Source organism: Astatotilapia calliptera, chromosome 8 (genome assembly GCF_900246225.1).
Source record: "Astatotilapia calliptera chromosome 8, fAstCal1.2, whole genome shotgun sequence".
In the NCBI taxonomy this organism is placed as follows: Eukaryota; Metazoa; Chordata; class Actinopteri; order Cichliformes; family Cichlidae; genus Astatotilapia; species Astatotilapia calliptera.
In genome coordinates this window covers 612080-630961 of record NC_039309.1, presented here as the reverse complement: position 1 = coordinate 630961, position 18882 = coordinate 612080, and the positions used below count along the sequence as shown (strand labels likewise).

Below are 18882 nucleotides of genomic sequence, written 5' to 3'. Positions count from 1 at the left end.
TTCTTTCTTCCCCTCCTTCTCACCGTCTCTTCTCCCCTTTGGTTTTCTTTCTCTCCCTCTCTTTCTTTCATTCTTTCTCCCTGTCCCCCAGTCATGTCTGTCCCGTCTGTAAGAACCGAAAATCAAATCAAATAAATTCATAATTATAATAAAGGTCAATCAAATGGACCAATATGGCAAGGCCATGATGATCCACTTGGTAAAGTAAAGCCGCTTGGCATCTTTCTTGGCCTTAAGACAACAATTCTGATGCTAAAGATCCAAACGGGACACGAAAAAAAAGAAAAAGAAAAAAAAGGAAACACTTGTTATTACACCACTTATCATTATTGCATCACTAACAGACTCCAAACTGTGCGAAAATCACAAAGAAAAGGAGGCTTTCTCCAGAATACCACACCCTGCACAGGAACCTGTTGAATAAGAAACTGAAGATAAAAAAAGGTGGACGTGTTCAGGTGGGTCTGAGGAGGGAGGCGTTCGTTATCAGCTATAAAATAACCTGCAGGTGTGACGGGACTCTGCAGCTGCGAGCCAAGAAGACTGAGGACTGCACACCTACAGCAGGTAATCAGGGATGCTCTCCTCTCACTCGCTCTGTCTTCTGTACAATGAGATGATTTCATTTGACTCTGACATGCTCTTCACGTTCTAAATAGTTTCATCGTGTTTTAGTAAATCAGGTTGTGAAAATTGTTTCATCCCACTTTCTGCAAATTCTGACTCACTAACAAGTTTTTACTGCGATTCACTCGTGACACATGAATCAGAAACACAACTACAGGTGTAAGTCTTGAAACTCGGCGATGACGTGATGATGGAAGTGATCCGAGAGGCAGAGAGGAAGAAAAAGGAATCTGCTAAAAATAACGAATAAAAAACTGAGAACAATTAAATTAAGCCTGAATATTGAGTTTTGTATTTCTTTCTCTCAACTCTAAACACAAAATTCAGTATTAAAAATAAATGTTCAAATCATAGTTTCCCATCAAAATAATAATAAGACAAAAGCAGGTGGAATGGATCAAGGAAACATTACTTTGTGTGTGCAGAAAGAGGAAGAGGACACTTTTCACATGAATAAATCATATTTTGAGACATGTAAGCATCTTATTGTCCATGTGATCTTCCTCCTCCTCCTTTATCTACCTGAGGAATCATCCTTGGAATTATATCAGGTTCATCTCATCAGTCTCGAGTGAGCAGTTTTGATGCACTGTGTTTAAGAACGACCTGGAGGACGTGCCGGAGATATGAATCAGTTTGGAAAATGTGTTTTGTAGTCACAAGAGATTCACTGAGATCTGCAAATTTTGTCTAATGAGATCAAAACCATTTAAAGATTTAAACACTGACTGATGCAGGAACCTGTTTCAGGACCATGGCTGCAACCATCGTGCTGTGATGTCACCAAGATCAGAACTTCGCCATTGTTTTTCAAAACATGAATGTGGATCAATGTGTGCTGCTCTAGATGGTTTTTAATTTGAAAAGAATGCGATGAACTGTGCTGCACGACCAGTTTGGAAATAAATAAAGAAATATTTGGTTTTGATGCATTTTGCTGGATTGTTTCTCTCAGGTTGGAGACATGGCCTCAGATCAGGTGACGGTCGCTGCTTTGAGTCGTCCCTTTGCTTTGGGGATGCTCTACGATGCAAGGAGAGATAAACTGAACACAGGTAAGTGTGAATATGAATGAATTACTCACTGGAATCACTTCTGCAGGAGCGTCTTTATACCTTGACTCTGAATAGTGGCACAGATGGCTTCCTTTAGCCTGTTGAATGAATAAATGAAGCAGTTGTTTTAATAGCTGCTGTGTCACAGAGTCTTTATCAAATGCAGCAGAGTGCAGGTCTGGGCAGGATCCAGACACACGGTCATAAATATAGCAGGATGGAAAATCAGCTCAAGGTTCTGGAAATCACGTCTTCTGTGGTACATTTCTTCATCAGTGTTGTCATACTGGAGCTGTTACTGGTATTAGTTGTGACAGCACCAGAGAAGGGCAGTACGGTAAATAAACGGTAATCCAATTATGTTTTTCAAATAACAAGTAAAGTAAGGGATTACTATTGCAAAAAAGTAATTAGATTACAGTTACTTTCCTGTAAGCCTGCTGAGTCTTTGATTTTATTTATTTCCTGCTGTGTTTGACTTGCATCTATTTGAAAGAGTGCAAACTCAAAAGATCGTTCTCTTATTTTCTCTCCGAATATGCAGACAACAGGTTTAAATGTTAAAGAATTTCTTCAAGTCAAAGACAGTTGCATATAATTACATTTTTGCTTGATGCATAAAGTTAAAAGATTAAAACTAATGAAACAAGTTTTAAAAAGAGACTTTTTCATTTGATTACATTTTATATGATGGATTATGCACAAAAACCAGAATTGGGCTGAAAGGTCTGTAACTTGTGGGGATAGGTTAATTGGATAATCCAAATTGCCACTAGGTATGAATGTGAGTGTGAATGGTTGTCTGTCCCTGTGTGTTGGCCCTGCGACAGACTGGCGACCTGTCCAGGGTGTACCCCGCCTTTCGCCCTATGACAGCTGGGATAGGCTCCAGCGCCCCTGAAAAGGATAAGCGGAAGTGAATGGATGGATGGATGGTCTGTAACTTTATTATGTATTCAGGTTGCATATAATGTTTTTAAAAAGTAACTAAGTCCCTAACTCCCAAGCTTGCAGATCTAACTAAATTAAACCATATCCCACTTTTAAAGAAGGTAGAAGATGATCTGGCTAGATGGAAATGTCTACCCATATCACTCACAGGAAGGGTTGCCGCTATAAAAATGATGGTCTTACCAAAAATAAATTATTTATTCTCAATGATCCCAACTAAACCGCCACAAGATTGGTTCAGATCTCTAGATTCATGTATGTCCAAATTCCTTTGGAAAAATAAACCCCCACGTATAAGCTTAAAAACACTACAAAAGACCAAGGATAAAGGAGGATTAGATCTACCTAACTTTCAGCACTACTTCTTAGCCAACAGGCTTCAGTTTATCTCAGGATGGCTAAAACATACCCTCTTAGATGAACCTTGGCTAGATGTAGAACAAGCACTTTGCAATAATCTAGAGATCTCAGACCTACCATTTATCAGCTCAAACATCCAACGACATGAATGCTTTAAAAGCATCAACATCAGCTCTTCTCTGACAGCATGGTGGGAGTTTCTAAAATTGACAGCGTCTTCATTAATCCCATGCAAACGTACACCTATCTGGAACAACCCTGACATATTACAAAACAATAATATGATAAACTTTTCAGATTGGAGTGATAAAGGAATCAAATATTTAGAACATATACTAGAAGGAACAGAATTTATTTCATTTGACGGACTAGTTACACAATATGGGATCAACAAGAAAAGATTTTTAGAATATCAACAAATTAAATCCATAGTAAAAAAGAAATTTAAACCGGGTCAAGTTGAACTACAAACACCACCAAGTGTGGTTCAATTTCTTACTCTTAAACCCCCCAAATTACTATCCAAAATATACAGAATGCTTTCTAAAACAGATGAATCAATATCACTTCCTATTGCAAAATGGGAAGCGGATTTATCAGTTAACTTAGACCTAAACTTCTGGTCTCAGATTTGCTTAAAAACCTTTCATCTAATTAGAAATCCCAGTCTTCAATTAATTCAATACAAAATACTACATAGAGTGCACTATACAGGTCATCGGATGTTCAAGATGGGCTTTACGTCTACCAACAACTGCTCACACTGTCAAACCAATTCACCGGACAATTATATCCACGCTCTTTGGTTCTGTCCACCAGTTCAGAAGTTTTGGCGCGAGATATGTGAAGACTTATCGAAGTGTCTGAATGTAACATTCCAACTTCCCCCTTAGTGTGTTTGTTGGGCAGCTTAGATAATGTCACTACAGAAAAGAATATAGCCCATATGGTTTTCACTGCCCTATGCATAGCCAAGAAAACTGTCCTCTTGAACTGGAAAAATAAAAACAATCTTAATTCTAACCAATATAGAAATTATCTATTAGATTACATTAGTCTTGATACAGCCTCTGCCACCACATCAGATCAATTGCTCTGGGCTCCTTTGATCAGCTCCATCACCTAGTGGGGGTGGGGGGTCATAGTTTGGTCCCGCCTTCACTGTTGTGATTGGTGTGGGGGTAGGGACAGGCTTGGGGCGTCGGGGGGTTCCCCATGACCATCTTCCTTGGGGGGCTCACCCGGGGTAGCGGTCATGGCGTATTAAGGGCTCTGTTGGCTCTCAGGTGACTGTTTCCTCGCGGCTGCGTGCAGCGGGGCTAGGGGAGGGTCTGTGCTGACGGACGTGGGTTACTGACCTGGTAGCCTGGCTGCCCCTGGGTGGGTCCGGGATGGGCGTGAGGTTCTGGGGGCGCTCCGTCTCTGGGCTGGGGCCTGGCCCTGGCGCAGGGTGCCGCCAGTGCATCGAGCCACCTGGGGGGTTCTTGGACCGGTGGGGGAGATTGTCACATCTTGCAGGAGCTTTCCTCTCCTCAGGAACTCTCTCTGCAGGAGGGGGAGATACAGGAGAGGTGGAGGAAGATCTCAGCCTGGGTGTTTATTGTCTTATGTAGTCTGGAAGATGAGTGGATGGTGGGGTGGGTGCAGTTTTCTCTGTGGTGGGGTTGGGTGGACTGTCCCGGGCTCTGTGGGGCCGGGAGGCGCTGCTGCACTGGGCCCTGGTCTGGATGGGCCTGGGCCCCCTTTCCCTGGCGGGTCGCGGAGTATGGGGGTGCCTACTGGGGTCAGCGGGGGAGCTGGCCCCAGGGAGGGGTCACTTGCCCCTCCCTTCCTTCCCTCCCCATCTCCAGCTGCCTCCCTCTTCCCGCTCCACCACAACCACCCACACATGCAGGGCCTTGGAGTAGGGGTATGTCACCAGGGTGCAGAGGAGGCTACCCCCCCCCCCTCTGTCCCCTTCTGGCTGCCTCTGCCTCAATTTTATCCCACAACTTAGACATTCACATTACTCACACTCTCATTACACATACATATAGGATCTTGGGGGTGGGCACTATACACGGAGTCCAAATTACCATCAGGGTGTACACCCCACCCCTGGCATCGTTGCCCACCTCTCAATGTTAAATACACGTAGACATTGAGGGCTAGCAGGAGGGACCATGCGCTTACCTGCTGCTCTCTGGCAGGTAGCTCCATGCCCTCCTGGGTTTTAATTGCACCTTAGAACACACATGCATCAACACTACAATGAGCGGGTGGAGGGAGGTTTGGAGTCTTCTCTCACCCCCATTCTCTGCGACCTGCTGGAGCGGGGGGGCTAGAAGGAGGAGTTGGCTGTCCGACTGCGGTCTGGAGTGTGGGGCCTCCCTGCTGCTGCGAAGTCGGGGCGGTCTGCCTCCCCCCACCGCAGGGAAAAGGGTAACACCACCTGGGTCTGGGTGCAGTTCCCCCCTCCAGGGGCAAGGGTACCTAGACCCGGGGCTTAGAGTACGCTTGGGGAGTGTGATTGTGTGTACAGCGTCTCTTTATGTCTGTCTCCACGTTGGTTGAGTGTGGAGTAAGTGCATATGAGAGCCTGAGGGTGGGAATGGATGTTTGTATCTGTGTGTGCCTGTATGTCTGTGTCTATATGTCAGGTTGGGTATCAGGCGCCACCTCTCTGGGGACACCTCAGGCCCTCCAAGGTATGGAGGCCTATATCCCCCCACCACCACTCCCCCTGCCGGTGGCAGATGCCCTCAGACATCGGTGCGTTGGTGGTTCTTTGTGTCCGGGGATGGGCGTCCAGGTACACACCGGCTCACTCCTTGGTGGCTGCTTATCGGGGCCTGGAGCCTGGGGCTCGCTCGGGCCACTTCGGAGGTGGGGTGCCCCCGGCCTCTCGGCCTGGGGCTCGGTCACTCAGGCACAGCTGGCTGCCTGCGGAGCTCACGAGCGCGTCACTGCAACCCCCCGTGGCTTCTGCTCCGCGGCTGCTGAATGAGCCCTCATCTGGGACTCTCCTCAGCTCTTACTGGGACAGTGGCGCGGCTGCCCCTCTGTTGGTCTTCCTTGGTCTCTTGTGTTCTGGGGGCCTCTGGATGTCTGGAGTTTTGATCTCCTCCACACCTGCTTCACGCCCTGGAGGACGGGGCTGTGGCCCCCCCACACCCTCTAGCAGATCATTACATGAAGGAACCTTTAAAAAACAAGCGCGTCCATGCTCACAGGTGTACACACGGGTGATCACACCCACAAACTACACCCTTTTTGGCTCCTACCTCAAAGCACACTGTGTTCTGTTGATCTTATGTGCTGCACAATAATGTTTAACATTTAGTATTTACTGTCATATTCCCATATATCATTGTGATGTTGTTTATTCTATTGCTGTAGTCTTCTTCTGCTAGTTTTCTTTTTTCGTTCTCAACAGGTGATCCAGGTGATTGATAGATGTATTTTTTGTCTGCTTATTTAGTTGGTTTTTGTTTTTTTGCCCTTTATCCCCGTCCCTCTTCCCCGCTGTTTTTCCCCGTCTTCCTTTCTCCCTTTTCTTTTCCTCATTCAAGTCTGTCCCGTATCTAGCAAGTGAAAATAAAAAAAGAAATAAAATAAACAATAAAAGGTGAATCAAATGGACCATTACGGCAAGGCTGGGATGGTCCATTTGGTAAAGTAAATCCGTCGGGCATCTTTCTTTGCCTTTAGACAATAATTCTGATGCAAAAGAACCAAACAGGACAGGCAAAACAAAATAATCAGGTAATCAGTAAAGTAATGGGATTACTCTCTTGGAGAAGTAATCGGTAATTAGTAACTAATTACTTTTTTCAAGTAACTTGACCAACACCGGACAGTACACACATTCAATTCAATTCAATTCAATTTCAACTCAGCTTTAATCATACAGTCCAAATCACACCAACAGTCGCCTGAAGGCGCTTTATGTGTAAGGGAGACCCTACAATAATACATACATGAATTTAGAATTTAGTGCTACATAAATCAAATTAAATTGAACAAAATATGACATGGCCAGAAAAATGCCCAGAACACCTCACCCAGGAGGCATCCTGGGCAGATGCCCGAAGTACCTCGACTGTCTCCTTTCAATGTGGAGGAGCAGCAGCTCTACTCGAATGACCAGCCACCCTTGGCAGAAAGCGTATCTTCTAAACTTGTAATCACGATCTTGTTCTTTCAGTCACTACTCAAAAGTCCTGATTGTAGGTGAGGGGAAGGATGTGAATCACCTGGTAAATCGTCAGTTTCGCTTTAACGCTCAGCTCTCTCGGACCACTGACAGTGTAGCATCCTTATCACTCCAGCCGCAGCACCAATCCGTCTGTCCATTTCCCGCTCACCTTTCCCCTCACTTGAGAGCAAGACCCTGGGATATGTTCAAACTTAAAGATGTCCACAAGTACACCTGGCACCAGCTGTCCCGACTAGCAGGGCAAGCTGTGAGGAATTTAATGAAGGACCCAAGATGCAGGCAGCTTTCAGATGCAAGTGAGTTTTATTAGGGAGGTGAAATAAATAGAAACGCAGTAGGCATGAAACAGAACCCGAGGATAACCTAAACTGAAGTAAACTAACAGCAACAGCCCTGAAAAGGAGATGCAGGGAGACTCAGGGAAATACACAAACAAACCTGCAGAGCACACGAGAAAACACAGGGTTGAAATACACACAGGGCAATCAGGGAAGACAGGAGGGAGGCACGACTGGGATTAATTGGACATAACGAGACAAGGGGAAGCAAAACTACAAACACTGACAAGAGAAACGGACCTTCAAAATAAAACAGGAAACACACCGACAACACTCTAAACACGCAAACTTAACACAGATTGGGGAGACAGAACATAGGAACACGAAACATGGAACAGGAGAGCACAGAGGACACAAAACACTAAGGATAATTACAAACAGCCCAAAATAAACAAAACCACAGAATATTAATAAATGTAAACAGGAACACGGAGTCCACAGACTCCGGACCATCACACCAGGACAGTTTGAATGTGGATATCCTGGAATGAAAGCTGCAGTACTGTGCTGTAAAACTGAGTGTCTGCACATTATGCCCATGTCCATTTTAAAGCTATAATTGGAATATGCTTCAGTAAACAGTTAAAAAACAAAACTTTTGTCAGTGTCGAGGGCCGGTGTCCTGCAGGGTTTAGATGTGTCTTTCATCCAACACAGCTGATTTAAACGGCTAAACGACTTCCTCAACATGTCTTTAAGTTCTCCAGAGGCCTGGTAATGAACGAATCATGTGATTCATGTGTGTTGACCCAGGGTGAGATCTAAAACCTGCAGGACACCGGCCCTCGAGGCCTGGAGTTCCCCACCCCTGGATTATAACATCACATCTAAACCTGTTTTTAAACCAGGCTTTTAAAAACTCCATACAAGCTTCCATTGGTACTGCAGTTCCTTTCTTGGCACCCTATCACAGGGCTGGCTATCGATTTCGATTTCTATAACTGATTCGAGTCAGATTCACAGAGTCGTGAGTTGATTTGGTTTTGACTCAGACAGAAATATCACATAGATATAAAAATGTGGATACGTATAAACCAAAGCTGACACTGTGAGACTTCATCAGAGGTGTGAGCATCACAGCAGAGGCCTCTGTGTCAAAGTAACTGAGGATAAAACACAGAAAAACATGAAGGAGATTCTCTTGTCCTCACTTTTTATAGCAGATAACCTTGAAAATATTCTGCAGTAGAACAAAAACTAAGAAAACCATGAATCAGCAGGTGAGCATTACCTGATGCTGCTGAGGTGACAGAGGTTTGATTAGAGACACAGCTAAGAGTTTTGCAGTTTGGCATCATTTTAAAAAGTTTACATTTCTTCAGTATTGAACAGCAGAAAGGAGAATTTCTTGTCAGAAGCTGTCAGCACTAAACACAAGAACTGTGAGATGACCCAAAAGCTTGATTCTGTTCATCTGGATATTTTCAGTGGGAGAAACGCATCATCATCATCAGGTGACGTCTTCAGTCTCAGCTGACTGCAGGTTTCAACCTTATAAACAGGACATTTGTATAATGACTGAAACCACTGAAGGAACAATGGGCTGGAAGGTCAGCTCCTTCATCATTAATATGCAAATTGTCATGATCATTGATCAACAACCTCTAATCAAAGATCACTGATCAAAGACCATTGATCAAGGATAATGGTCGTTCTGTGGTGCATTATGGGTAATCTCGGCTTCTTACTGAGCGTGCTCCTGTGATTGCCCAGCATGTCATGGTGTGGGTGGGAGGTATTGTCCAGTATTGTCTTTATCTTGGACAACATTCACCTCTCAGACCCTAATGAGGGTGATGAGGACTCTGACTCATCACCCTCACTGATGCATCCAACCACCGCAGAGTCATCAGAAACCCTACTGATGATGGAGGTCTGTGTGCAGTGGCTGAAGTCTGTGGTGTAGAGGGTGGAGGGGGAGAGGACGGTCCCCTGTGGTGCCGATCACCTTGTCAAACACGCTATGTGGAAGACGCACATATTGTGATCTTCCTGTAACAACAGGTAACAACAATCCAGGACACCAGAGCAGCATCCACCTGCATCACTGTTAGCTGATCACCCAGGAGGGTCGGCCTGATACTGTTGAAAGCACTGGAAACGTCAAACACGACCCTCACAGTGCTGGAGCAGATGGGTGTAGGCACGATTGAGCAGGTAGATGATGGTGGCCTCAGCGCAGAGTCGGGGCTGGTATGCAAACTGAAGGTGATCCTGATGTGGTCTGATGGGTCAGAGCTGGTGCAGGAGGAGTCTTTCCGGGGTACTGGTGCATGACTTGGGAAGTCAATGCCACAGGCCATCTGTAGCTCTTTTTCAGCATGAAGTCACAACGCTGCTCACTGAGCATCACTTCACTCCTTACCCTACCTCCAAAAACTCTTTCCCATATCTGCATGGTGTGGCTCATCGGCTTTATTCCTACTGAATCAACAGAAATGTTAATAATTTTTTCACAAAAACATTTCCTTTTTGTGTTTTCTGTAGATTTCACTCTGTGGGACAGAGAAACAATTAAAAGGTACAGCACTAGGCAGAATCAGGCCAGCACCACCTACGAAATTACTACATCAGACTCCATTGAGACCAAGTCTTCTCTGCTGGATGTAGATACATATTCTAAAACTAGTTGGTTGTGTGGACTGACTGAAAAGAGTGGGTCCTGCAGCTTTCTGAATGACAACAAGAAGTTCAAGAACCAGAGCAGAGTGACGCTTCAGTTCAAAGCTACGACTGCATTTGAACGGCTGGCAATGACTCACCTTGAAGCAAAAACCACACAAATACAAGACGTCATTAAGAAAAGCAACGCAACACACGTAGTCACAGGCATCCAATATGGGGCACATGCTTTCTTTGTGTTTGACAGCGAGAAGCTGGAGAGCAGCAGTGTTCAGGAGACGAAGGTCCACATGCAGGCAGCAGTTAAGATGATCATTGTATATAGTTCTGAGGCAAAGGTTGACGTCAAGCAGAGTAAAGAAGAAAAAGCTGTGACTGATAAATTCTCCTGCAAATTCTACGGAGACTTCATTCTCGACAGCAACCCTTCAACATTTGAAGATGCAGTGAAGACCTACTCACAGCTTCCAAAGCTCCTTGGAGGAAATGGAGAGAAAACAGTTCCTGTCAAAGTGTGGCTGACACCGCTGAAGAAACTGGACCCAACCGCTGAAGAGATGAAGGGAGAGATTTGTGTCGGGTTACTGAGGAAAGCTGAGAATGCTCTAGAAATCATCAAAGAAATGGAAATGAGATGCAATGACTCTCTGGATGAAGACGTGGTTCAGAGTTTTCCACAGATTCACATAAAGTTGAAGCGTTTCCAAAACCTCTGTGAAGATAGTGGAAAAAAGCTGAGACAGGCTATGATGGAGACATTCCCTTCCATTCTTGAGGGTAAAGAAGACAGTTCACTGGAGAAACTCTTAGACGACCAGGAGAAGTCACCATTCAGTCTGGAGAACTTAGACAAGTGGTTAGATAATACAGAGAGAGAAATCAACGTCATCAGGTCCTGTGTGGAAGCAATGAAGGGGATAGAAATCACTAAAGATGAGTCCGAGTTCGACAGAGCGGTTCTTGCTCAGGATGTAGACGATGTCCTGAGCTTTGTTTTCACCTCTGTGGAAACCGACGACCCCTACCTGGACCAGATGTACAAATACTTGCGTTGTCATGACAGTTTCACTCCACCAACAAAAGACCACTGGTTCTTCTCAGCTGAAGTGGTAGCCAACCTGAGACAGAAAGCTGAAGAGTTCTGCAGCATCGCCAAAGGCCTGAAGAGCAGCAGCAGGTTTAGCTTCATTGTGGCATCAGAAACAAATAAGAAATACAAAGGAGCAACCATCTACCACTACAGGAAGGGCCGTCGGGTCACTGAAGAGTTTTCAAAGCCTGCTGTCGCTGATGTGGAAAACATTAAAGACAGACAAAATCTAATCTGGTGTAAGTCCACTTTAATCCACTTGTGTCATCTTTCAGCAATAATATAATTTTTACTCCTAATTAGCATGCTGATTAGAATTATTAAAGGCTTAATGTGCATGCTGACATTATTGTATGTGAGTCTGGTGTTCTAAAGTGGATAATAATGATTAGTAAGTGACTCTTTTTCTATCATTCAGACGCCTGTGATCTCACCTTGGACCCAAACACTGCAAACAACTACCTGATTCTGTCTGAGGGCAACAAGAAGGCAACGTGTGGAGCATGGCAGACTTATTCTGATTGTCCTGAGAGGTTTGATACAAAGACTCAGGTTTTGTGCAGGGAGGGGCTGACTGGGTGCCATTACTGGGAAGTGGAGTGGAGTACTGGTTCTAGTAATAACGTTGGTGTAGCTGTTACGTACCAAAGCATTGTAAGGAAGGGGAAGAGTGACGATGCAGGGCTCGGTTGTAATACCAAATCCTGGTATTTTGGTGTGTACGAGCAAGAGCTCAGTGCTTGGCATAATGGTAAAGTGTGGAGCGAAAGTCTTCCCAGTACCGGCTGCAGCAAAGTCGGAGTGTTTCTTGACTGGCCTGCTGGCACTCTGTCTTTCTACAAAGTCTCCCATAACACACTGAGTCACTTCCACACCTTCCGCACCACCTTCACAGAGGCTGTGTACCCAGGCCTCTATGTCTATTACAAAACCAACTATGCTGCCCTACGCCCAGTTTAATTAGAGCAGCAGAGTCAGTCACACAGAGTTAGAAACATTTAGTATCATGCTTTCGAAAAATACCTTTAGCTTCATTCTATCAAGCAAACATTTACATCTTTGGTGCTGGGATATTATTTCACGCACCAGCGAGATAAACCCTGCCTACCATGCTGCCGGTCTGCCCGGTAACAGCAGCTTCCTCCCGTCCCTGAACTCTACCAGACCTCAGAAGGTCCTCTGTGGTACCCGGTGGCCTAACCTCAGCAGCTCCTTTCAGCCTGCTGATTGTCTTGTTCTCACAGGGCATCACTTACAGAAGAAAACCCCAAACATGTACCCTGCTGGCCACGTAATGAAAAAGAAATGTGGACTGTCATTAGTCTGAGTTTATCTCGCTGCTGTATATGTTATTTTTTCTAGAATGATAGTGAACTGTTATACTGTTCTTGGTCTTTATCACAGCTTTATGACTCACATAGCATGAAATCATTATTAAGGGCTTTTATGGATAATTCAGTGTAATCGCATTATAACAGGTGTTACTGAGGGAATCTTATATTTACTCTAATACGTCATAATTAAATACTTGTTTTCTCTTATTAAAACTGCTGTTATCGTTATGGGGACGCTGGGTATGAGTAACACACTTAGCACGAGCAGTCTTTTAAAAAAATGTTGCTGGGGGTGGATTCCTGATGTGATGGTTTCAGTTTCTCTTACTTGGTTCAGTGTTTGCTGGGTTCTTATTAACAGTAACATGTGTAATGTACATTTAGATGCTAACACTGGCAGATCGAGGTCGATGATGAGGCAACAGGAGTCTGAGTCCTTTCTGTGAGCCAAGAAAATATCTCGAATCAAGATGCTCCCTGAGTGCAGATGCCTTATTCAACCGTTGAACCAAATCACTGTCATAATCATTTAAGTGCATTATATTTTTCTGATTTCTTTGTCCTAAAATAATCAATATGTGCCGCTCGGGAAAGCTCTGGGTAGTGTGTCAGAACATCTTCCCACCATGACCCAGAATCCATCCCAGAGTCCCAACACGCTGTTAACGATTTCGATCCGTTCCTCACGTGTTAACCTCTTCGACATGTCGATGGTTGTGAACAAAGAGAAACTTGTAAATAACTCATGAAAGAATAAAGTTACGTTGAAACCAAGCACATCATTGTTTTTCTTGTGACATTACCAATAAGTTTGATGTGTCACATGACCCTCTTCCTATTGAAAAACAAAAGTTGTATCCAAGATGGCCGACTTCTAAATGGCCACCATGGTCACCACCCATCTTGAGGAGTTTGCCCCCTCACATATACTAATGTGCCACAAACAGGACTTTAATATCACCAACCATTCCCATGTTATTACAGTGTATCCATAGAAATGGCCCACCCTGTAGATACACAAAAGACCCATGAATCTCAAATCTTTATAAATCTGTGTTAGTGAGAACTTTTCCTTTACCAAGATCATCCATCCCTCCTCACAGGTTTTGCTTTAAGGTGGGGGCAGAAAAGCAGTCAGTATCTGGTGTGGCCACCATTTGCCTCACACAGGGCAACACATCTCCGTTGCATAGAGTTGATCAGGTTGTTGATTGTGGGCTGTGGGTCCACTCCTCTTCAATACTTGTGCAAAGTTGCTGAATATTGGCAGGAACTGGAACTCACTGTCGTATACGCTGATGCAACACAAGCTGTCTGCCATCTGCCCTGAACAGTAAAATCATCTGTGAACAGGACACCTCTCCAACATGCCAGACGCCATCGAATGTGAGCGTTTGCCCACTCGAGTCGGTTACGATGACGAACTGCAGTCAGGTCCAGACCCCGATGAGGACCACGAGCATGCAGATGAGCTTCCCTGAGACGGTTTCTGACAGTTTTTGCAGAAATTCTTTGGTTATGCAAACTAATTGTTGCTGCAGCTGTCCGGGAGGCTGGTCTCCACCTGGTCAACCATCCTGGAGGTGAACATGCTGGGTGTGGAGGTCCTGGGCTGGTGTGGTTACATGTGGTCTGCAATTGTGAGGCCGGTTCAATGTACTGCCAAATCCTCTGAAACGCCTGAAGACGGCTTATGGCAGAGAAATGAACTTTCATTTCACAGGCAATGGCTCTGGTAAATGTTCCTGCAGTCAGCATGCCAACTGCACGCTCCCTCAAAAGCTGCAACATCTGCAGCACTGTGCTGTGTGATCAAACTGCGTACTTCAGAGTGGCTTTTTATTATGGGCAGTCTAAGGCACACCTGTGAGGAGGGATGGATTATCCTGACAACAACTTCTCACTAACACAGATTTAGACAGATTTAAGAACAATATTTCAGATTCATGGGTCTTTTGTGTATGTAGAAAATTTTTCAGATGTTTGAGTTGAGCTCATTGAAGGAAACTGTTTCCAGGGCCTACTCCGTGGATCGGCTTCCTCCGAGGCGTGGACGTCTATCAGCAGAGAATGTACCTTCACCTATCAGCAGAGAATGTCCCTTAGTCTGTAACACAGTCAAATATATTCTCAAGTAATATTCAAGCATGCCATTCAGCGTGTTAATACGAGCTCGGGAGCAGCTTGGGAGAACAAGAAAACAGAGACTGCTTCAGGTTGTCTTCCCAAAGTGACTCAACTTTATTCACAAGTACAACAGTTTATATAGAGGGTAAAATTCATGAGACAGCAGATTATCAGTTTAAACCAGTACAGACCAAGATAAGGCAGCGTCTTCCTGCCCTTGGGTGAAGAAGCACCCTTTGTGTAGTTTATTAGTTCAGCTACAATTGTGATTATCTCAGCGACATATTTTCAAGGCACAAAACGAAGAGTTCTTACATTAGTGAAATCTGAAACAAACCATTTGGCCTTCAACAGGCGTCTAAAAGATTTAGAAACTAATGTAGCTGAGGGAGTGATCTCTGTGGTATTTCAACCTTGTACCAGCCTGTGATTCTCACACATCAATTCTTGGGTCAAAGAGAAAAATAACTAAAACAAAGGGGCCTTATTGAATGACAGAGTTTTCCTGCATAATGTCACTATAAAACAATATCCAGTAAATGCTACCATGGTACTAAAATACCTAACACTCATGAAAAATGGGAGCAAAATCCAAAGTGTTGAGTTTATATTTTTGTTCAGTGTATGTGTAACTGTACCTGTGAGTAAACATGATTTACTTTCTTTGGAACAGTTTAAAATAATGTCACAAATATTTGTTGTTTAGAAGAACTGTTACATTTTAATTTTGTGTTGTAAAAAGAAATGAATGACAGTTTCCAAATCACACCTGGAAAGAAAAGGCTTAACCTTCGACAGACGTCTGAGGTGATAGGATGAAGATTTCACCACCCCATATACGTGGCCTTAGTGCAGTGTCGATTTTTACCCCAAGATTAGTAATCGAGTTCTTCAGGTGAGGGGTCAGAGCAGCAAAGTCAACATCTGAGGTACCAGGGGAACAATTGGGACGGAATAAAATTGCCTCTTTTTCACGTTCATTAAAATGTAAAAAATTTAGGGCGATCCATGACTTAACTTCGCTAAGACAATCAAGCTGGAGTCCAATCGGGGAGCTATCAGAGTGACTGAAAGGTAGATGAAGCTGGCAATCGTCAGCATATAGATGAAATGAAACTTTTTGTTTTCTTAAGATCGCACTCAGTGGCAGGAGATGAAACAGTAATGGCGTAATAATAGATCCCTGCGGTACACCCCATGGCAGAGGGGCCACAGAGGATGAAGCCGAACCCAACTCAACACAGAAGCTCCTGTTAGAGAGACATGATTTTATCCATGAAAGTGCCAAGCTGGAAATTCCTACACAATGCTGTAGTCGAGAGATCAGCAGGTCATGATCCACTGTGTCAAATGCAGCAGTCATGTCCAACAAAACAAGCACTGCATGTTTACCAGTCGCTAACAAAATGACATTCATAACCTTTATGAGAGCTGTCTCCGTGCTGTGAAACGGCTCAAACCGGACTGAAGAGCTTCTGGAGTTTGAAAAACATTTAGATAGTCCATCAGCTGGGTGTGAACAATCTTTTCCAGGATCTTACTCAGAAAAGAAAGCTTAGAGATGGGTCTACAGTTTGTCATAATTGAAGGGATGCGGGGAACTGCATGCTTAAACTCACTCAGTACTTGACCTGACAAGAGGCTGGTACTGATTAAGTTCAGAGCATGTGGTCCAACGGGAGGAAACACCTCTTTAAGAAAACATGGAGGAATGTCGTTGTTTGGAGAGCCACATGGTTTAGCATTTGACTCGAGCTTCTCTAGCTCAGGTAGAGCAACAGTTTGGAAAGAAATAAGCAAACTTGAACAAGGAACATGCACAGCTGGATCCACAGAAGATAATGTAGAAGGTCTTGAACTGGGTCGTCTGCTATGTTCATGTCATGTTTCCAGGTTCTTCTATGTATGCCAGGTCTCCATGTTCAGCTTCATAGCCAGATTGTGACACATTGACTCCAGAGCAGAGCTGAGTTTTCTGGATGAGACCCTTGCCCAAAAGCTGGGGGTCCCACTGGTTCCCCTCACCCAACTGCTGCTGCTCTGAATGGCACATGACTCAACAACATCACACATTGCACTCAGGAGATCCACCTCACTCTGCTGAGTAACTATGTTGAAAAGATCAGTTTATTTCTGTTTAAGGCGCCTGGTGCTCCCCTGGTGCTGGAGTATCTGTGGCTCACGCAGCATAACACTGAGGGCAGGGTTTCTAGCTGGAGTGGAGCCATGAGCATTGTGTATATTCATCGCATTAATACTAGAGTGCAATTATGAGAAGTCATGGGTAATAGATTTATTATTGATAATAGATATTAAATTAATCTGGAAACTTAATATTTGCATTTTTGCCCCTGAAGAAGGTGGAGCTGTAGTTTGTTACTGTGACCACTAGAGGGCAGCAAGGAATGACACAGGAGACAACAAGAGACGTTCACTTCTCATTTATTATCAGCATGCATCTGATAATGATTCATATCAGGTATCAGAGCTTCATCAAACACACTCACAGTCTTTTTTTTTTCTAAATGACATCAGAAACAGCAGTATGCGACATTACGTGATGGCAGAGCTTCAGTTCATCCTTTGTCATTTTTTTTTTTAATAAATAGGACAGGGGGAATGAATGAGAGAGAGAGGGGGAGAGAAAGAAAGAAAACCAAAGGGGAGAAGAGACGGTGAGAAGGGGGGGGAAGAGAGAGAAAAAAAAAACTCCTGGGTCACCTGTATGGAGAAAAAAAAACAAACAAAAAAAACAAACAGAGGAGACAGCAAACAACAAAGAGCAACATAATAATAGAGAAAACGAAGCACCATCACAATAAACTAGCTAGTCATAGATATCAATATTTACTAAATAATAAACGATATTGTGCAGCACGCAAGATAGACAGCGCACAGTGTGCTTTGAGGCAGCAGCCAAGAAAGCTTTAGTCCGCGTCTGTGAATACCCATGTGTGCATACCTGTGTGGATCAGCATGCTTGCATTCCAAAGGTTTCTCCATGTAATGATCTGCTAGGGAGTGTGGGGGGGCCACAGCCCCGTCCTCCAGGGTGTGAAGCGGGTATGGAGGAGATCAAAACTCCAGACATCCAGAGGCCCCCAGAACACAAGAGACCAAGGAAGACCAACAGAGGGGCAGCCGCGCCACTGTTCCAGTAAGAGCTGAGGAGAGTCCCAGATGAGGGCTCGCCCAGCAGCCGCGGAGCAGAAGTCAGGGGGAGTTGCAGTGACGCGCCCGTGAGCTCCGCCGGCCCCCAGCTGCGCCTGAGTGACCGAGCCCCAGGCCGAGAGGCCGGGGGCACCCCACCTCCAAAGGGGCCCGAGCGAGCCCCAGGCCCCAGGCCCCGACAAGCGGCCGCCAAGGAGTGAGCCGGTGTGTACCCGGACGCCCACCCCCAGACACAAAGAACCACCAACACACCGACACCTGAGGGAGTCCGCCACCGGCAGGGGAAGTGGTGGTGGGGGGAGATAGGCCTCCAAACCTTGGAGGGCCTGAGATGTCCCCAGAGAGGTGGCGTCTGATACCCAACCTGACATATAGACACAGACATACAGGCACACACAGACACAAACATCCATTCCCACCCTCATATGCACTCACTCCACACTCAACCAACGTGGAGACAGACATAAAGAGACGCTGTACACACGATCACACTCCCCAAGCGTACTCTACAAACCGGGTCTAGGTACATTACTGCTGGTTTATGTTTTAGTAGAGCAGTGATGTCAGGTCAGTTCTTTACCTGCTGTCACTGCAGTGAAATCAGACATTTTATTTTGAAAGGTTACTGGTGGATCCTGGCAACCATCTACAATCTGTTATAAGGCCTCCATTGGAAAATTGTGTATTTGATACTGGAATATGATACCAACATGTAATATGAAGATAACACGGAGTATTTCAGTGACCAAGTAGCATTGGGGTAAAAGTTATTGAACAGTGTTGGAGCAAAGTGAGAAAATTGTGATGGATTCAAATATTCCAGAAGCTCAAATGACTTCATCAAAACATGTTTCAGTCACATTTAATCAACACTAAATGCTCAAGTTTATTGAATATGAATCACTTGTGTTAATTTAACTCAACTGTTTAAGGTCCTGCCAACACAGAACATCTGTGTGCAACCAATGTCCACTGTTGAATGAAGTAAATCCAACATGCACACAGTATG

At 44.7% G+C, this 18882-nt stretch overlaps 1 protein-coding gene across 1 annotated transcript; it reads left to right on the top strand.

Annotated features, from left to right (window-relative positions):
• The first annotated feature begins 539 nt into the window (after window positions 1–539).
• On the top strand, window positions 540–12201 carry LOC113028016 (stonustoxin subunit beta-like). The gene is made up of 4 exons (XM_026177937.1): window positions 540–567; window positions 1583–1682; window positions 10017–11480; window positions 11660–12201. Exons 2-4 carry the CDS (start codon window positions 1592–1594, stop codon window positions 12199–12201), a joined length of 2097 nt encoding a protein of 698 aa, XP_026033722.1. The 5' UTR covers window positions 540–567; window positions 1583–1591.
• The last annotated feature ends 6681 nt before the right edge of the window (window positions 12202–18882 follow it).